Genomic DNA, 15,390 nt, shown 5'->3' with positions numbered 1-15,390 from the left:
TCTAAAGCTTTCTCCTATAATATATAATCCTAAGCTTTTAAATAAACTTTCTCTGAATAATAATAATCGTTAAGTAAAAGATTCTAACTAATGGTTCCATGTGATTTCTTGCTCCGTTTAGAAACTTCTTGAAGAAGTTGTGGCCGAAAAGGATAATGTTGAAGATTTAAATGATGCCTGCGAATTGCTAATGGAACATAGTGCCTGCTCTCGAGTTCGTGATCAAACTGTTGATACTCAAGCCAATTATACCAAATTGTTAACATCTGCTCAAGGTAAGTGATTGGTCTTAGTGGAACCTATAGATATATTATTATTATTTTTGGTTTTTAGGTTTGGTTTCTAAGATCGAAAAGAATTTGTCCGATCATACGGAATTCCTTAATTATAAAAATGAAATGGATGCCTGGATTGAAAAGGCCCAACAGATTTTGGATAGCTGCAATGGTGATGATGATGTACAAAAGTTGGCCCAACAAATCGAAACTGTCAATGTAAGTACAATGTTTCGAAAACAGAGGCGGAATTTTTTTAAATGTTTCCTTTTCCTTTCCAGTCCTTATCACTACGTTTGCCCGAGGGTCAACACCTTTTGGGTATGGTACAAGATGCCTATTCCAAGGCCTCCAATGTCTTGCCCGAAGATAAACAAGAAAAACTACGTGATCTTATGACTAAAGTACGCGAAGACTGGGATGCATTGGGTGTAGCTATCAAACAGAAATTGATTGATTTGAAACAAAAACAATCACGTTGGTCGGATTACTCGGTCAATATGGAGAAATTAGAGAAATGGCTTAATGAAGTTGAAACCACACTGAAAACTCAACCCGATACTAAGGGAGAGTTTAGTGAGATGAAAACACAATTGGAACGTTACAAATCACTGCAGGGTGATATTAAACTCAAAGGTTCCGAATTGGAAAATCTCATGGCAGAAGCTAAAGAATTGGCCACCGATCTTGATGATGTTCATCGTTTGCAAGCCAGATGGGATAAGGTTAAAAATGATTGTGCCAATCACATTAAGAACTTGGAAGGTGAAATTAACGATTACACTTCATATCATCAAGCTTTACAAGATATAGAAAAATGGCTTTTACAAATATCCTTCCAATTGATGGCCCACAATTCCCTATTCATTTCGAATCGTCAACAGACTCAGGAACAAATCAAACAACATGAAGCTTTACTAGATGAAATACAAAAATATCAATCGAATATTGATGAACTCAATGCTAAGGGTAAAATGCAAATAAAACGTTACGAAACTACTACTCCGGCCATTAGAGATACCGTCGAGTCGCAATTGAAGAATATACAGGACAGTTATAATTCCCTGCTGCAGACATCTGTACAGATACGCAATCGTTTGCAAGAGTCTTTGGCTAAATTCCAAGAATATGAAGATACTTTGGATAGTATTATGCGTAACTTGGAGGAATATGAACCCATTATACAAACCGAATTGGATGCTCCGGCCACTACTTTGGAAATGGCCCAAAATCAATTGAAATGTGCCCAAAATATGCAAAATAAATTGAATAATGAAAAGTCTAGATTGGCTAGTGCAGTTCAAGCTTGTGAAGCTGCTACCGCTTCCATAAGTAGACCCAGCTCACCTTTGGAAACAGCCATGCAAGTTATACCCGAACGTGAACTTATAGTGCGCGCTAAACTTGAAGATTTGTTGGATCAGGTATGTTTTTGTTTTGTTCTATTTTTAACTTAAAGTAGTTTCAAAAAAGGCACCCAAAATTGTTTTTAAAATTTTAATTAAAATTTAATTACAGTAATAAACTTTTTTTAATTAATTAGTTGTATAAACTAAGCTTTGTTTTTTTTCTTTATTAAACTAATTAAATTTTTCTTTTTTATTAATTTTATTTTTTAAATAATTTTTTTTTAATTTGTTCTTGTTGTTGTTGTTGTTGCCGCACTTGTAAATGCACCTTTTCCGATATCAAAAAAAAAAACCCATAACTTTTGTACTATTTGCTAACCATCACCTGTGCTTAAAAACATCTAACACATAATATGTATATCCACCAACACCGAAATAAAAACGAGATTAGATACCCAGTAAAAGAACTCTAAACTCAACTAAGGATAATGACGTTTCAGTCGATGTTGAGCTTTCTGAAGTTAATGATATTTTACTGGATGCTGTAGCTCATGAGCGTATAGAAAATTTCAAACAAATTATACGTTTAAATTTTAAACTTTGTGAACGTTTATACGCTCTCAACACTAAGGTAAGTCCAGTGGCTCTAAAGCAAAAGTGTTGCAAAATCTAAGTAAAAAAATTTTAAAGGGTGTTGGTTATTTGCGAGAAATTTGTTACTAATTGGCTTGTTGTTGTCGTTGTTGTTGTTTTTTTTATAAATATATACTAAATGTTGTTATTGTTGTTGTATATTATCCTTGTTATATGTTAGTCTTTACCTCTTTGGAAAAAAATCTATTGCTTATATCTTAATCCCTTTAGGTACAATCACACTTAGGAGGATTGATTGCTTCCGTTAGTGAACTAGAACAACAGCAAAAACAACGCGCCGAATTGGGTGATTGGATTAAGAAACAACAAGGTTCTGTTAACGATTGGTTATCACGTCCTTGTAAATTACGTCCCGAAGCTGCTAAACAAGAATTGGCCACAATGAACGATTTATTGGGATCGATTGGTGATAAACGTTCTCAATTATTGCTCGATATGACTGGATCGCGTAAGTATTTTTATTTTATTCAATATAAACTTCTTAATAGGTTAGACCATAGAATAGATAATTTATAGACTAGTCCATAGAAGAGACAATGGACCAGTTCATTTATTAGTTTATAGACACTTCTATAGATTTGATTAATAGACAAGTTCATATAGTAGACAATAGACTACTCCGAAGTATGGTCAATGGAATAGCCCAGAGAATAGGTCTTAGACTAGTCAATAGAGAAGTAATTAGACATTAGCTAGTAGACAGTTCAGAAGACAGATCACACAAAATACTGGTCCATAGACTAATCAAGAGACTGGTATATAGACTAGTTAATAGATTAACTAATCAATAAACCAGTCCTTAGAACTATAAACAAAATAGTCCATAGAATAGTCAATGGAATAGTCAACAGTCAGTAGTCCCGTACATAATTAGTAGTCTGTAGATCGATTAATAGGCAAGTCCATATAGTTGACAATATTCAAGTCAATAGACTACTCCGAAATGTGGTCAATGGACTAGTCCAAAGAATAGGTCTTAGACTAGTCAATAGACATGTCAGTAGACAGTACAATAGACTAGTCAGAAGACAGATCAGAAGACTAGTCAGTAGATAGTTCAGAAGACAGGTCACACAAAACACAATAGAATAGTCCATAGAATAGTCAGTTGAATAGTCCACGGTTTAGTCAATAGGCTTGTCAGTAGACCAGTCCATAATTAGTAGTCTATAGATCGATTTAAAGGCAAGTCCATATAGTTGACAATAGTAAAGTCAATAGACTACTCCGAAGTCTGGCCAATGGACTAGTCCAAAGAATAGGTCTTAGACTAGTCAATAGACAAGTTATTAGGCTTGTCAGTAGACAGTTGCATAAACTAGTCAGTAGATAGTTCGGAATACAGATCACACAAAATACTGGTCCTCAGATTAATCGATAGGTAATCGATTTATCCCTAGACTATTCAATTGAATAGTCAACATATAAGTCCATAGACATGTCAATAGATTAGTCCCCAGGCTAGTACATATAATAGTTCATACACTTATCAATAGACTATGCAATTGAATAGTTAATAGTTAAGTCCATAGTATAGTCTATAGAGTAGCCCATATACCAGTCAAATAGAATGTCCACAGACAAGTCAATAGATTAGTCCCTAGAATAGTCCATGCATTAGTCCATACACTTGTCAATAGAATAGTCAATAGACCAGTCAATAATATAGTCAACAAATGAGTTCACAGACTAGTCAATAGAATAGTCCACAGGTGAGTCAATAGACTAGTTCATAGAAAAGTTAATAGACTAGTCAGTAGACAGTCCACAGTCCATTAAAAATACTGGTCCATAGACTGTAGACTAGTTCCTAGACTAGTCCGTAGATAATTCCCTAGACTAGTCAATAGAATAGTCCATAAACTAGTCAATACTATAATCAACAGATTAGTCCATAGACTAAACAAGTCAAAAGACTAGTAAATAAACTAATTCATAGGCTAGTCCATAGACTAGTTATTTTTTTAGTCCATAGTCATTAGACTCGTCCATAAACTGATACTAGACTATAGGCAAGTCCATTATATAGTCGATAAACAAGTCAAATGACTAGTAAATCGACTAGTCTATAGACTTGTTATTTATCTAGTTCATTAGACTCATCCATGAACTCAATCAATAGCCTATCATAAAACATATCCAATCTTTTTCTAATCACTCTCCTCACCCTTTTCTATTCTTTAGTTGCCGATGATGACACCGATCTCGATGACAATATCGATAAGTTGGAATCTCAACTTATGGATGCTATTGCCAAGAAACAAGCCGGACAAAATGTTATTGATGGCTATCGTCAGGGTGTACAAGATATGCAGAATTGGTTCGATAATCTTATCAAACGTATGGATGTCTTAGACAAGGGATCTGGCTTAAATTGTGCCCAAAAGATGGCCGCCATACAGGAGATACAAAATGAATTTACCCAACAGGGACCACAAAAACTGCAAGAACTTAAGGGTAAGGCAGCTCAAGTAGCAGATGTTATTAGCAATTTGGATGGACAGCAAGTAGAAGAACAAATGAAATCTTTGGATAGACGTTATGCCGATTTGGGTAAACGTCTTGAACGCAAGGCTCAATTGTTGGATGTTACCAATAAGGGTGTAGAAGGTGTTAAGGGTGAAATTGATCAATTGCAAAATTGGGTCAAGGATAAAATCCAAGAAATACAAGCACCTACAACCATGGGCTTTGAACCCAAATCAGCTGAAGCCAGACAACAGGCTATTAAGGCTTTGATGAAGGATGCCGAAAGCAAACAATCATTGGCCGATGCTCTCGAAAAGAGAATTGGCAATATGCAACCGGAATTGGAACCTGCTGAATATGCTCAACTAGAATCGGCTTTGCGAAATCTACACAGTGATCATAAGAATCTAACTGACGCCTTGAAGGGTGAAATGGATAAGGCTTTGGATGCCACCAAGGCTCGCAAGGCTTTGGAAAATGATTTGGACAAGGCTCGCAACTGGTTGAAGAGCAAAATTGCTGAGGTTAGAAAACTGCCCGTCTATCATCCTCTTACTTCGGCTGAGATAGAAAATAAACTTTTGGAAAATAAGAAATACGATGAGGATGCCAAACAATTCAATGACAGTGTCTTGAGCGATATTCAACGTCAAGCAGCTAATATCTTGAAGGATTGCTCGGATGCCGACAAGGCTGCCTTACAAAAGATTCTAGATGAAATCGATGCTGATTATAAGACACTCAAGGATGAAAGTGGTAAGAGAGCTACATCTTTGAATGATCTTTTGCAAGGACGCAAAGCATTTGAGGATTCAATGAAGAAAATGGGTGATTGGTTGAATGAAATGGAAACTGCCACTGAGGGAGAATTGAGAACTTCCAGTCTACCTGTTTTGGAAGAACAATTGGCCCACTATAAGAAATTGATGGATAATGCCAACGGTATGGGTGGTCTTATGAATGACATTAACGAGCAGGGTAAGAGCATTTTGCCTACCTTAAGCAACCCAGACAAACTTAAGCTTAATGAAGATATCAAGAATATGAAGGATCGTTATGGTAAGATCAATCAATGTTTGGGCGATCGTGTCAATACCTTGGAAGATCATATCAAGAAATACAAGGATGCTAAGAGTAAATTAACCGAATGCATGGACTTCTTGAATACCGTACAACAGAGATTGAGAGATCTTAATAAACCAGTTGGCTCGAAAATCGAAGATGTCCAAGAGTTGTTGGGTGCTTACGAAGGCATTCTTAAGGAATTAAAGGATAGCAAACAGAAAATGGGCGATATGAAGGTGGATGATTTGCCTGAATTGCAAAGTATTCTGGCCCAACAAGACGATATGATCAAGTTGATCGAAGATCAATTAGCTCATTTGAGACAATTGTTGCTATTGCGTGAACAATTCATTTCGTTGATCAATGAAATCATTGCCTTTATCATGAAATATACCGATGTTATTATTGATATTGAAAATGCTCCCGATAGTTTGGAGGAGAAAATCACCAAATACGATGATGTCATTGTTAAGATACAAGAATGTGAGGGTATTTTAGCCTCGGCCACCGATAAGGGTCAAAAGATTGCGTCTGAAGGTACAGCTGCCGATAAGAATTCCATTACCGAACAATTGCAATCGCTGAAAAACCAATTGGGCAATCTACGCAAAGCGGTAGAACAACAAAGACAAAAACATCAAATTCAATTGGAACATCACAAGAAAATGGCTGCTGAACTTTCGGAAATTCTCGACTGGTTGCACAACAATGAGGGCAATGTTAAATCTAGACCCTTGCTCGATCGTGATCCCGATTCGGTTGAACATGAATTGCAGAAACATCAAAAACTTAGCGCCGAAGTTAAGGAATATCTTGACAAGTTTAATAAGATCAATAACGGCATTAAATCCGAGGTTGGCATGCCTAGCTCTTTAATAGAAATGTTATCCGAAGGTCGCTCTCTAGTATCTTCACTTCCCCAAGAACTGGAAGAACGTGAAAAATACTTGCTTAACAATCGCAATTCACGTTTGGAATTCATGAAACTTGTTTCCAAATTCAAGGATTGGTTGCATGAAGCCGAAGATCGCTTGCAATTGGGTAAACATGGCATCGACTATGAGAATCTGGTGCGCGATTTAGAAGAACATAAGATCTTCTTTGGCAATGAACAACCCATACGCAATTTGGTCCATAAACAAATACAAGATGCTGCCGATAAAATCTGGCCTTCCCTTAATAACTATGAACAATCTGAATTATCTGCTGAACTATCCGATATGCAAACTAAGTTGACCAATAGCTTGGCTCAGGCTAAAACCCAACAAGGTGAACTGGAAAAGGAACATGATCGTTGGCGTGAATATAAGCAATCGGTTGAACGTGTTAAGGCCACCATTGAACGTTCGAAATTCACCGATGAACCTGTGCAAAACTTGGCTGGAGTTCATTTCAATATTCAAAAATTGACTCATGCCATCGGTAATATTCAGGTGAGTTTTTTTTTAATTTAATAATTAATTTTAAAAATTGCACAAAAATTAGAAGGTTTTAAAAATTATTCAAATTCTATAAATAACTATTTCTCCAATCTTCTATATATATATATATAAAAGAGTAGCGTTACTGACTGACTGACTGATTCATCATCGCACAGCCCAAACGGCTGAACCTACAATCATGAAATTTTGACAGTAGATCTGTTTTTGGTTATGCAGATCCACTAAGGAGGGGTAAAAAGGGGAAAAACGGGTAAAACAGGTTTTCTTAATTATTTTACACAATATTAGGGATACAAGAAAAATTATAAATGCACCTGTATCTACTCTTAAAATGAGCAGATGGGTGTCTGGTACTTTTTTGAAATTCGTACTTTTAAGGGGTAAAAATGTGTAACAAAGGTGATTTTGGTACCTTTTTCAGCCCTTCATAACTTTTAAACTAATTAACACAAGCAAATTTTCCTAAATATTTTGGATACATCTTTCAAAATTATGAGACACCTGTTTCGTACTTTTTTAAAATTCAGTCATTTTTGGGTGTAAAAGGGACAAAACTGTATTTATGGTACTTTTTTAGCACATAAAGAAAACTATTTCGGTTTATTGAATTATTCATATTAAATAAATTGTAATAAAGTTTTCGCTGTTTCACTGGGTAAAAAAGTACCAAAAAGGGGAAAAAACGGGAAATTTAATTTTATTCAAACTCATTGAGCCAACTTTTATAAAATTTCAAAAAGTAGTTTATTTACTCACACCAAAATAAGCTTTTTGTATATTATTTTGGAATTCGAGTAGGACCAAATTCGAGTAAATTATTTGGTACCTTTTTTAATCGTTTGAGTTTTATCTGTGATATATATATGTAAATTTAAATACGAAACATTTTGTAAACTTAATTCTCGAAAAAGTATATTTCTAAGCAAAAAGGCGGAAAATTGTACTCTTTTTATTAGGTAAACTTTATTCCACGTTTGGTACTTTTTCTTCCTTCAAATGATACTCTATGTATGTTCTTTAATATGAACTGAAACCACATGATTATTAAACATACACGGTCCTCATTGAATAAGATTCTTTAAGAGACAACTTTTTAGTACTTTTTATCTCATAATTTGTAGTTTTTTAATTTTCTAAAATATTCAACCTTGACTGAATAATATTCTGGAAGTGGAAACTATTTGGTACTTTTCTATTATTCAAATGGATACTTTATAATGGTTAACCGGAACATACGGTCCTTATTAAATGAGAATTTATTGAAAGAGATCTTTGTACTTTTTCGTTTTTCCGATGGTACTTTTTGATATTTTTACGATATTGAACAATAGTTAGGGTAGCGAAGCACCCAGAGTATGCTAGTTAATTATATAATTACTGCGTTCACACGAATCATAAAAAAAGATCTCAAAACATTTGCAATAAATTCCAATAATATTTATCATACCAATTACCATTTTTAATACAAATTGGTGTTAAATACATTTAGCAAATAATTTCTTTTCTTTTATTCGTTTAAGGATTATTAAGTTGTATTCGCAACAAAAGGCAAAAGCGAAAAAAAAAGTTGGAAAATAAAAAGGGAAAAGTAGTATGACTCGTTTTTTCTTAAGCCGGCCGGTAAAAGTTGTTCAGAAAGTCGTTAGTATAGTTTTCATGACAAAAAAAAAGCAACTCTCTTAAGTTTTAACATGTTTTTTTCTTCAGCTTTTCAGCGGTTCTGTTGTAGACGCAAACATTTTTAAGAGTTCAAACACGTTTTTATTTCTTTCCTTATTCACATGCCTATTCCTCATTACAACATGACATCATCAGTATAGGTGAAAAATCATAGATACACTCCTCACTCTCTCGTTTTGGTGTAAATTTTATTTTCAAAAGCTCTCAATTTATAAGAGCATTTTATAGATAATTATCCAGATAAATTTCATATTTTAATTTCTCAGTCAACTGAAACGGTTTTTTTCTCTTGCTGTTGCTGTTAATTTGCAATGTTGCCAATTTGATGTTTTTTTTTCGGCAAATCTAAGGTTTTTGAAAGTTGCAATTTTAGCAGTTAGCAAGAAATTTGGAGATATTTATCCAGTTTTTTGCAATTTTTTTGTCGTCTATATTCTATTTTGCTTTCTATTTTATATAGTCTAATTTATAGCATAGTCTATATTCTAGCCTATAGTCTAGTCTAATGTCTAGTCAAAAGACTAGTCTTTATTCTAGTCTATAGTCTGGTCTATAGTTTGTTCTTTGTCTAGTCTAAAGTTTAAGCTTTAGTCTATAATATGGTATAGCCAAAATAATCTAGTCTAAAATGTAGTTTATATTCTACACTAAAGTTTAGTCTATACTCTAGTTTATAGTCTAGTCTAAAGTCTAGTCTACTGTGTTGTCTATAGCATAGTCAAAAGTCTAGTCTTTATTCAAGTCTAAAGTCTAGTCTTTATTCTAGTTTATAGCCTAATATATAGTTTGTTCTTTAGTCTAGTCTATAGACTATTTTTAGGTCTAGTATATAGTCTAAACTATAGTTTAGTCTATAGCCTAGTTTAAAGATTTGTCTATAAACTTATCTATAGTCTAGTTGATAGTCTAATCTATAGTCGAGCCTATTGTCTAGACTATATATTAATCTACTCTATAGTATAGTCTTTAGTATAGTCTATAATCTAGTGTATACTCTAGTTTAAATTCTAGTTTATTTTATATTCTAGTCTGTAATCTAGTGTTTAGGCTAGTCTAGTGTATAGGCTGTCTATAGGCTAGTCTGAATCTAATCGTTCGTCTAGTCAATAGTCTACTCTAAACTAGTCTGTAGATTAGTCTATAGTCTAGTTCATAGTCAAGCCTAGAGTTTAGTCTATACTCTAGTAAATAGTTTAGTTTTTTTTATCGAAAATGTGTTAAATAAATAATAATTTGTCGGTGGCATTGATTATTCCGAGAGTAGTATTTCGAAATCTATAACCATAAAACATATGGACTGTACAACTTAAATTACCGACATTGCGTGTGATTAGACATCAACACACGTTAGCGTACATTAAACTTTGACGTCACGGTAGTGGGCATAAAGAGAATAATTTAATTGTTCTCACCGCATATGCTTATATGACAAAAAGTTCAATGTTGCCAATAGATTGATCTATTACAAATTTACAAAATCTGGTACTGTAAAAGAACTGTTATGATAATTTGCAATTTATTCGTGAATACTCACGATCTCCAATGCAGCATGTTTTTAATTACATTCTGCTTTCTTTCTCTGGATTATATTTCACGAATTACTTGCCGATCTGTCAATGTTTTATATTAGTACATATTTAGAGAAATTTAAAAAGTGAACTTTTTCTAGCATTGCAAAGAAGTTTAAAAGACAGTATAGAATTCATTCGCGAATTATTTATGTACATATCTCTTTTGTATGTACATATCTCTTGTATTGCAAAAAAATTATAAAGATAATATATTAACGGAAGATCTTCGTAAAAACTTAAATGAAAAAAAAAACTTTTTAAATGTGATTTTTAAACGTATATTTTCAACATTTGACATCATCTAATTCTTTTGAATCTAGCTCTAGTAGGGTTCTATAAATCGACTTTCGAATAATCGAACAATCGACTTTTTGTCGAAGTCGACAATTTTGTTTAAAAAAAGTCGGTAATTTGACTAAGGTCTGAGAAAGAAGTGGAAATGTCGACGTTGTAAATAAAAGTCGACTTTGTAAATAAAAATCGAAAAATCGTAAATAAGTCGGAAAAAGTCGAAAAAAGTCGAAAACTCGAAAATGGTAGAAAAAAGTCAAAAATAGTCGACAATTTTAAAAAAGTGGAAAAAGTCAAAAACTCTTAAATAGTCGGAAAAACTCGAAAAATGCAAAAAAAAAAAAAGTCCAAAGAAGTCGAAAAAAGTCGACTATTTATAAAATACTTTCTTCGACTTTTACCGACTTTTCGATTTTTTTTCGACTTTTTGACTATTTTAGACTTTTTTTATTTTTACTTTTTTCGAGATTTTCCGACTATTTTAGAGTTCTTGACTTTTTTCGACTTTGTAAATAAAAGTCGAAAAAAATCGAAAAAAGCCAAAAAAAAGTTAAAAAGATAATATATAAATCATTCGCGAATTATCAAGAACAACAAAGCTGCAATATTTTGAATTTTTAAAATAAAAAAATATATATAAGAAGATCTATACTGGAAGATTTTGGTAAAAATTGAACTGGAAAAAACTTTGTACTATATTCGAGAGTAGTACTTATATGCGAATGTTAAACGTGTTTTTTTTTTTGACAACATTTGGCATTACTCTTTTGAATGTATCTATTACTTTTTCACACATCAGGGAGTTTATTTTTGGTTTTTAAGAGAGTATCTTAGACACTCCCTAGAAGTAAGCAACAATTTATAGGCAAATTTTTTTCCTAAGGCAACGACAAGTATCTAATTTTGTGTTTTTTTTTCCCCCGACTAACGCATTTAAAAGATACTTTTTGGGAATGCAAATTTGTGTTGCAAATATGAAAATGCATACAAAAGTTTACAATTGCCAACAACTACAGACATGTTTATCTTTATCTATATATCGTTTTGTTGAATCTTATGTAGTTATTTACTGGTTTATGTTGTATATACATATGTTGTATATACTTGTTTATACAAGTTGTAAAAATGTGCAATACTAAAAATAGTACTTTCTATTTACCGGTGATTTTATTTACAATTGATTTAAAATAAAAATACTTAAGTGCAAATAAAATAAAGTAATAAATAAATTTAAACAATATCATTAAATTCGATTTTTTGTTATTTTAACTGATTTATTTGTCACATTTGTGGAGTTTTGAAATTATTTACCATAACGAGTCAAAACTTTATTTGTTCATTATATAGACGTTTTTAATGTAAATGGCCTTAGTGTGTCTCATATACTATTAAATTTTTTAATGTGAACATATATTTCTATGCCTATTATTATTATTATTATTATTATTATTATTATTATTATTATTGGGATTTGTTAAATGTGTGGCTATTTTTATTTTATATTTCTATACATAATTATGCACATACATATGTATGTCTCTATGTATATATCTTCTTTATATATATATAAATGAACGTTTGCTTGTATGTTTGAACGCTATAGACTTCTAAACGGCTGAACCGATTTTTTACAGCGTATTCCTGTATATCTGGAATAGGTAATAGGCAAATTTTTATTTTGAAATTTCAAGTAGGCGAGGAACCACGCCCATATTAAGAAAATATAAAATCCCTATATTTGAGATAATATAACAGGGTTCTATAGTTGAAACGAAAGTCTACTTTTTGCATTTAGTTAAAAGTCGACTTTTTTCATTTAGTTAACAGTCGACTTTTAGACTTTTAGTATTTTCTGAATAGTCGACTTTTCCACGTTTTCCAAATTTTCGACTTTTTCCGACTTTATGATGTTTTCCACTTTTTCGATTAGTTTTTTTATTTTTTAAAATTATTTTCACTTTTTTAAAATTATCCACTATATTTGACTTTTTTCTACTACATATTTTCGAATTTTCATCTTTTTACGACTTTTCCAACTTTTTCAGACTTTTCGATTCTTTTCGACTATTTTCGACTATTTTTTACTTTTTCCGACTATTTTAGAGTTTTTAATTTTTTTCCACTTTTTACAAAATTTTCGACTATTTTTGACTTTTTTCTACTATATTTCGAATTTTTCCTACTTTTTACGACTTTTTCCTAATTTTTTCGACTATTTCACTTTTTGACATTTTTCGACTTTTCGATTATTTTTTACTTTTTTCGAGTTTTTCTTTTTAGAGTTTTTAAATTTATTTCTACTTTTTTAAAATTGTCGACTATATTTGACTTTTTTTCGACTTTTCGACTTCTTTCGACTTTATTTCCACTTTTTACGAAATTTTCGACTATTTTTGACTTTTTTCTACTATTTTCGAGTTATTACGACTTTTTCCTACTTTTTTCGACTTTTTCACTTATTGACATTCTTCGACTTTTGTCGCTTTTTTCGAAATTTTTTAACTTTTTTCTACTATTTTCTTACTTTCTTCGATTTTTTCCGACTATTTTAGAGTTTTTGACTTTTTTCCACTGTTTAAAAATCTTCCACCATTTTTGACTTGTTTCTATTATTTTTGAGTTTTTCCGACTTTTCGACTTTGTAAGACTTTTTTTGACTTTTCGACTTTTTCCGAATTTCTTCGACTTATCGACTTTTATTTACAAAGTCGACTTTTTTCACAGATGATAGTCGAGTTATTGACTTTTTTGGAACAAAATAGTCGACTTCGACTTTTCGACAAAAAGTCGATTGTTTGATTATTCGATAATCGATTTATAGAGTTAGAACCCTCAAATTTTATTTGGAGCCACAATAGTTTCAATATGATTATTTAGTTTAAAAAGTTGGCGGACTAGCATTAGGGGGCGTGTTACCTCCCATATAAATGAAATATGTTTATTTTGGAAACTATTACAGTTATAATCTTAAAATTTTGTAAGAATAACTTAAACGTTCATGTAAACATTTTGTGTAATAAATTGGCGGATTACCCATGAAGGGGGGCCGCACTTCCTATATGAATTAAATACAAAAAATTCGTTTATCTGGGAAACTAATAGAACTAAATTCTTAAAGAAGAACTTTAATTTTTATCTAAAAATTTTTAAGGAAAAAGTGCGGACTTTCATCTGGGTAGCTTGAAGCCCCCACATGTATTGAACAGAAAAATTCATATATCTGAGAAACTAATAAAGCTGGAATTTTTAAATTTTATATGAAGAACTTTGGCATTCAAGTGAACATTTAAAAAATAAGGGACGGACTTTCAATATTATGTATTTTTCTTTTCGATCGGAGTAGCGAAGCATACCGGGCGTTAGCTAGTTGTTATATAAAATACAAAATGAAGTACATAGTTACTCGCACTTAATAATAAATTCAAAATTTGTTTGTTTTTTTTTTTTAACTCTACTCTTTCCTACTCTTTCCATTATAAATTGTTTAATGGTGATTTTTTGATTATAATTAAATTCATAAATTATTATATTTTGGCAAATTTTTTTTTAACTAAAACCTCAAAAACATTTTAAGTTGTTTATATTAAATATTAACAAATTTGAGGTTTTGTGAATAATGTTTAAAGATAAGAATAGGAAACTTTATACTTTATTAAAAATGTTTTTGAAACTACTCCTTCAAACCAAAAACTTCTTATCTTATCAAAACCCTGTCAGATTCGCTGATCCTTTCAGAAGTTATACAAAAAATATATAGCATACACATATAGTTGTTAAAAAGTTCATAATGAAAAACGTTTTGGAGATTTTTATAGAGATACTAGAACATTTCACATAATTTTAAGCTCCCGGTTTTATGGGGGCTAGCCGAAGTAATGGATCGATTTTAACTAATAATATATCTAATAGGCTTCGTCCTTGGATCAAAAGAAGTAATTATAAGTTAATTTTGATCTTCAAGGCCGATTTTATAGAGATACTAGAACACAAATAATTTTAAGCTTCCGGTTTTTTGGGGGCTAGTCAAAACAACTCTTTTCAATAGGCTTCGTCCTTGGATCAAAACAAGTGTTTATGGATTTTGAACATTTAAGCCATTTTGTATGCTTGCTAGGGTCAAAAGGGGCGTAGGGGATCATTACCAAATTCAGACTTCTTTAAAACTAAGTTCTCCCTATTTATGTAGATAATATTAGATAACTTTTAAAATAATTACCTATAAGATAAAAAGTTCTACTCGGGAGGATACGGTTGTATTAGGGGACAGTCAAAGTAATGAAACGATTTCAACCATTTTCAATGACTTCGTCTATGGATCAAAGGAATAGTTGTGATGTGCAAAATTTCATCAAGTTTGACCACACAAATGGACGGTCGAACAGGCGGATATAGCTTTATCGACCCTGAAAGTGATTCTTAGTTGAGTGTGGGACCAATATGTTTGCGGTATAGTCTAGTCTATAGTCCACTATGGTGGACAGTCTAAGTAATAGACTAGACTATAGACTAGACTATAGACTAGACTATAGACTAGACTATAGACTAGACTATAGACTAGACTATAGACTAGACTATAGACTAGACTATAGACTAG

General features: G+C 32.0%; 1 protein-coding gene across 1 annotated transcript in view; it reads left to right on the top strand.

Annotated features, from left to right (window-relative positions):
- Positions 1-15,390, top strand: part of LOC111680682 (nesprin-1) — a 147,794-nt gene that overhangs the window by 48,366 nt on the left and 84,038 nt on the right. The window contains exons 8-13 of the mRNA XM_046947714.1: positions 122-275; positions 334-494; positions 557-1,699; positions 2,076-2,255; positions 2,489-2,726; positions 4,463-7,245. Coding sequence (XP_046803670.1) covers positions 122-275; positions 334-494; positions 557-1,699; positions 2,076-2,255; positions 2,489-2,726; positions 4,463-7,245 — 4,659 coding nt within the window. The remainder of the gene's footprint in view (positions 1-121; positions 276-333; positions 495-556; positions 1,700-2,075; positions 2,256-2,488; positions 2,727-4,462; positions 7,246-15,390) is intronic.

The sequence above is a fragment of the Lucilia cuprina genome, chromosome 2 (assembly GCF_022045245.1).
Source record: "Lucilia cuprina isolate Lc7/37 chromosome 2, ASM2204524v1, whole genome shotgun sequence".
Classification (NCBI taxonomy): domain Eukaryota; kingdom Metazoa; phylum Arthropoda; class Insecta; order Diptera; family Calliphoridae; genus Lucilia; species Lucilia cuprina.
Note: the sequence above shows the minus strand (reverse complement) of the source record. Positions and strands in the feature narration are given on the sequence as shown.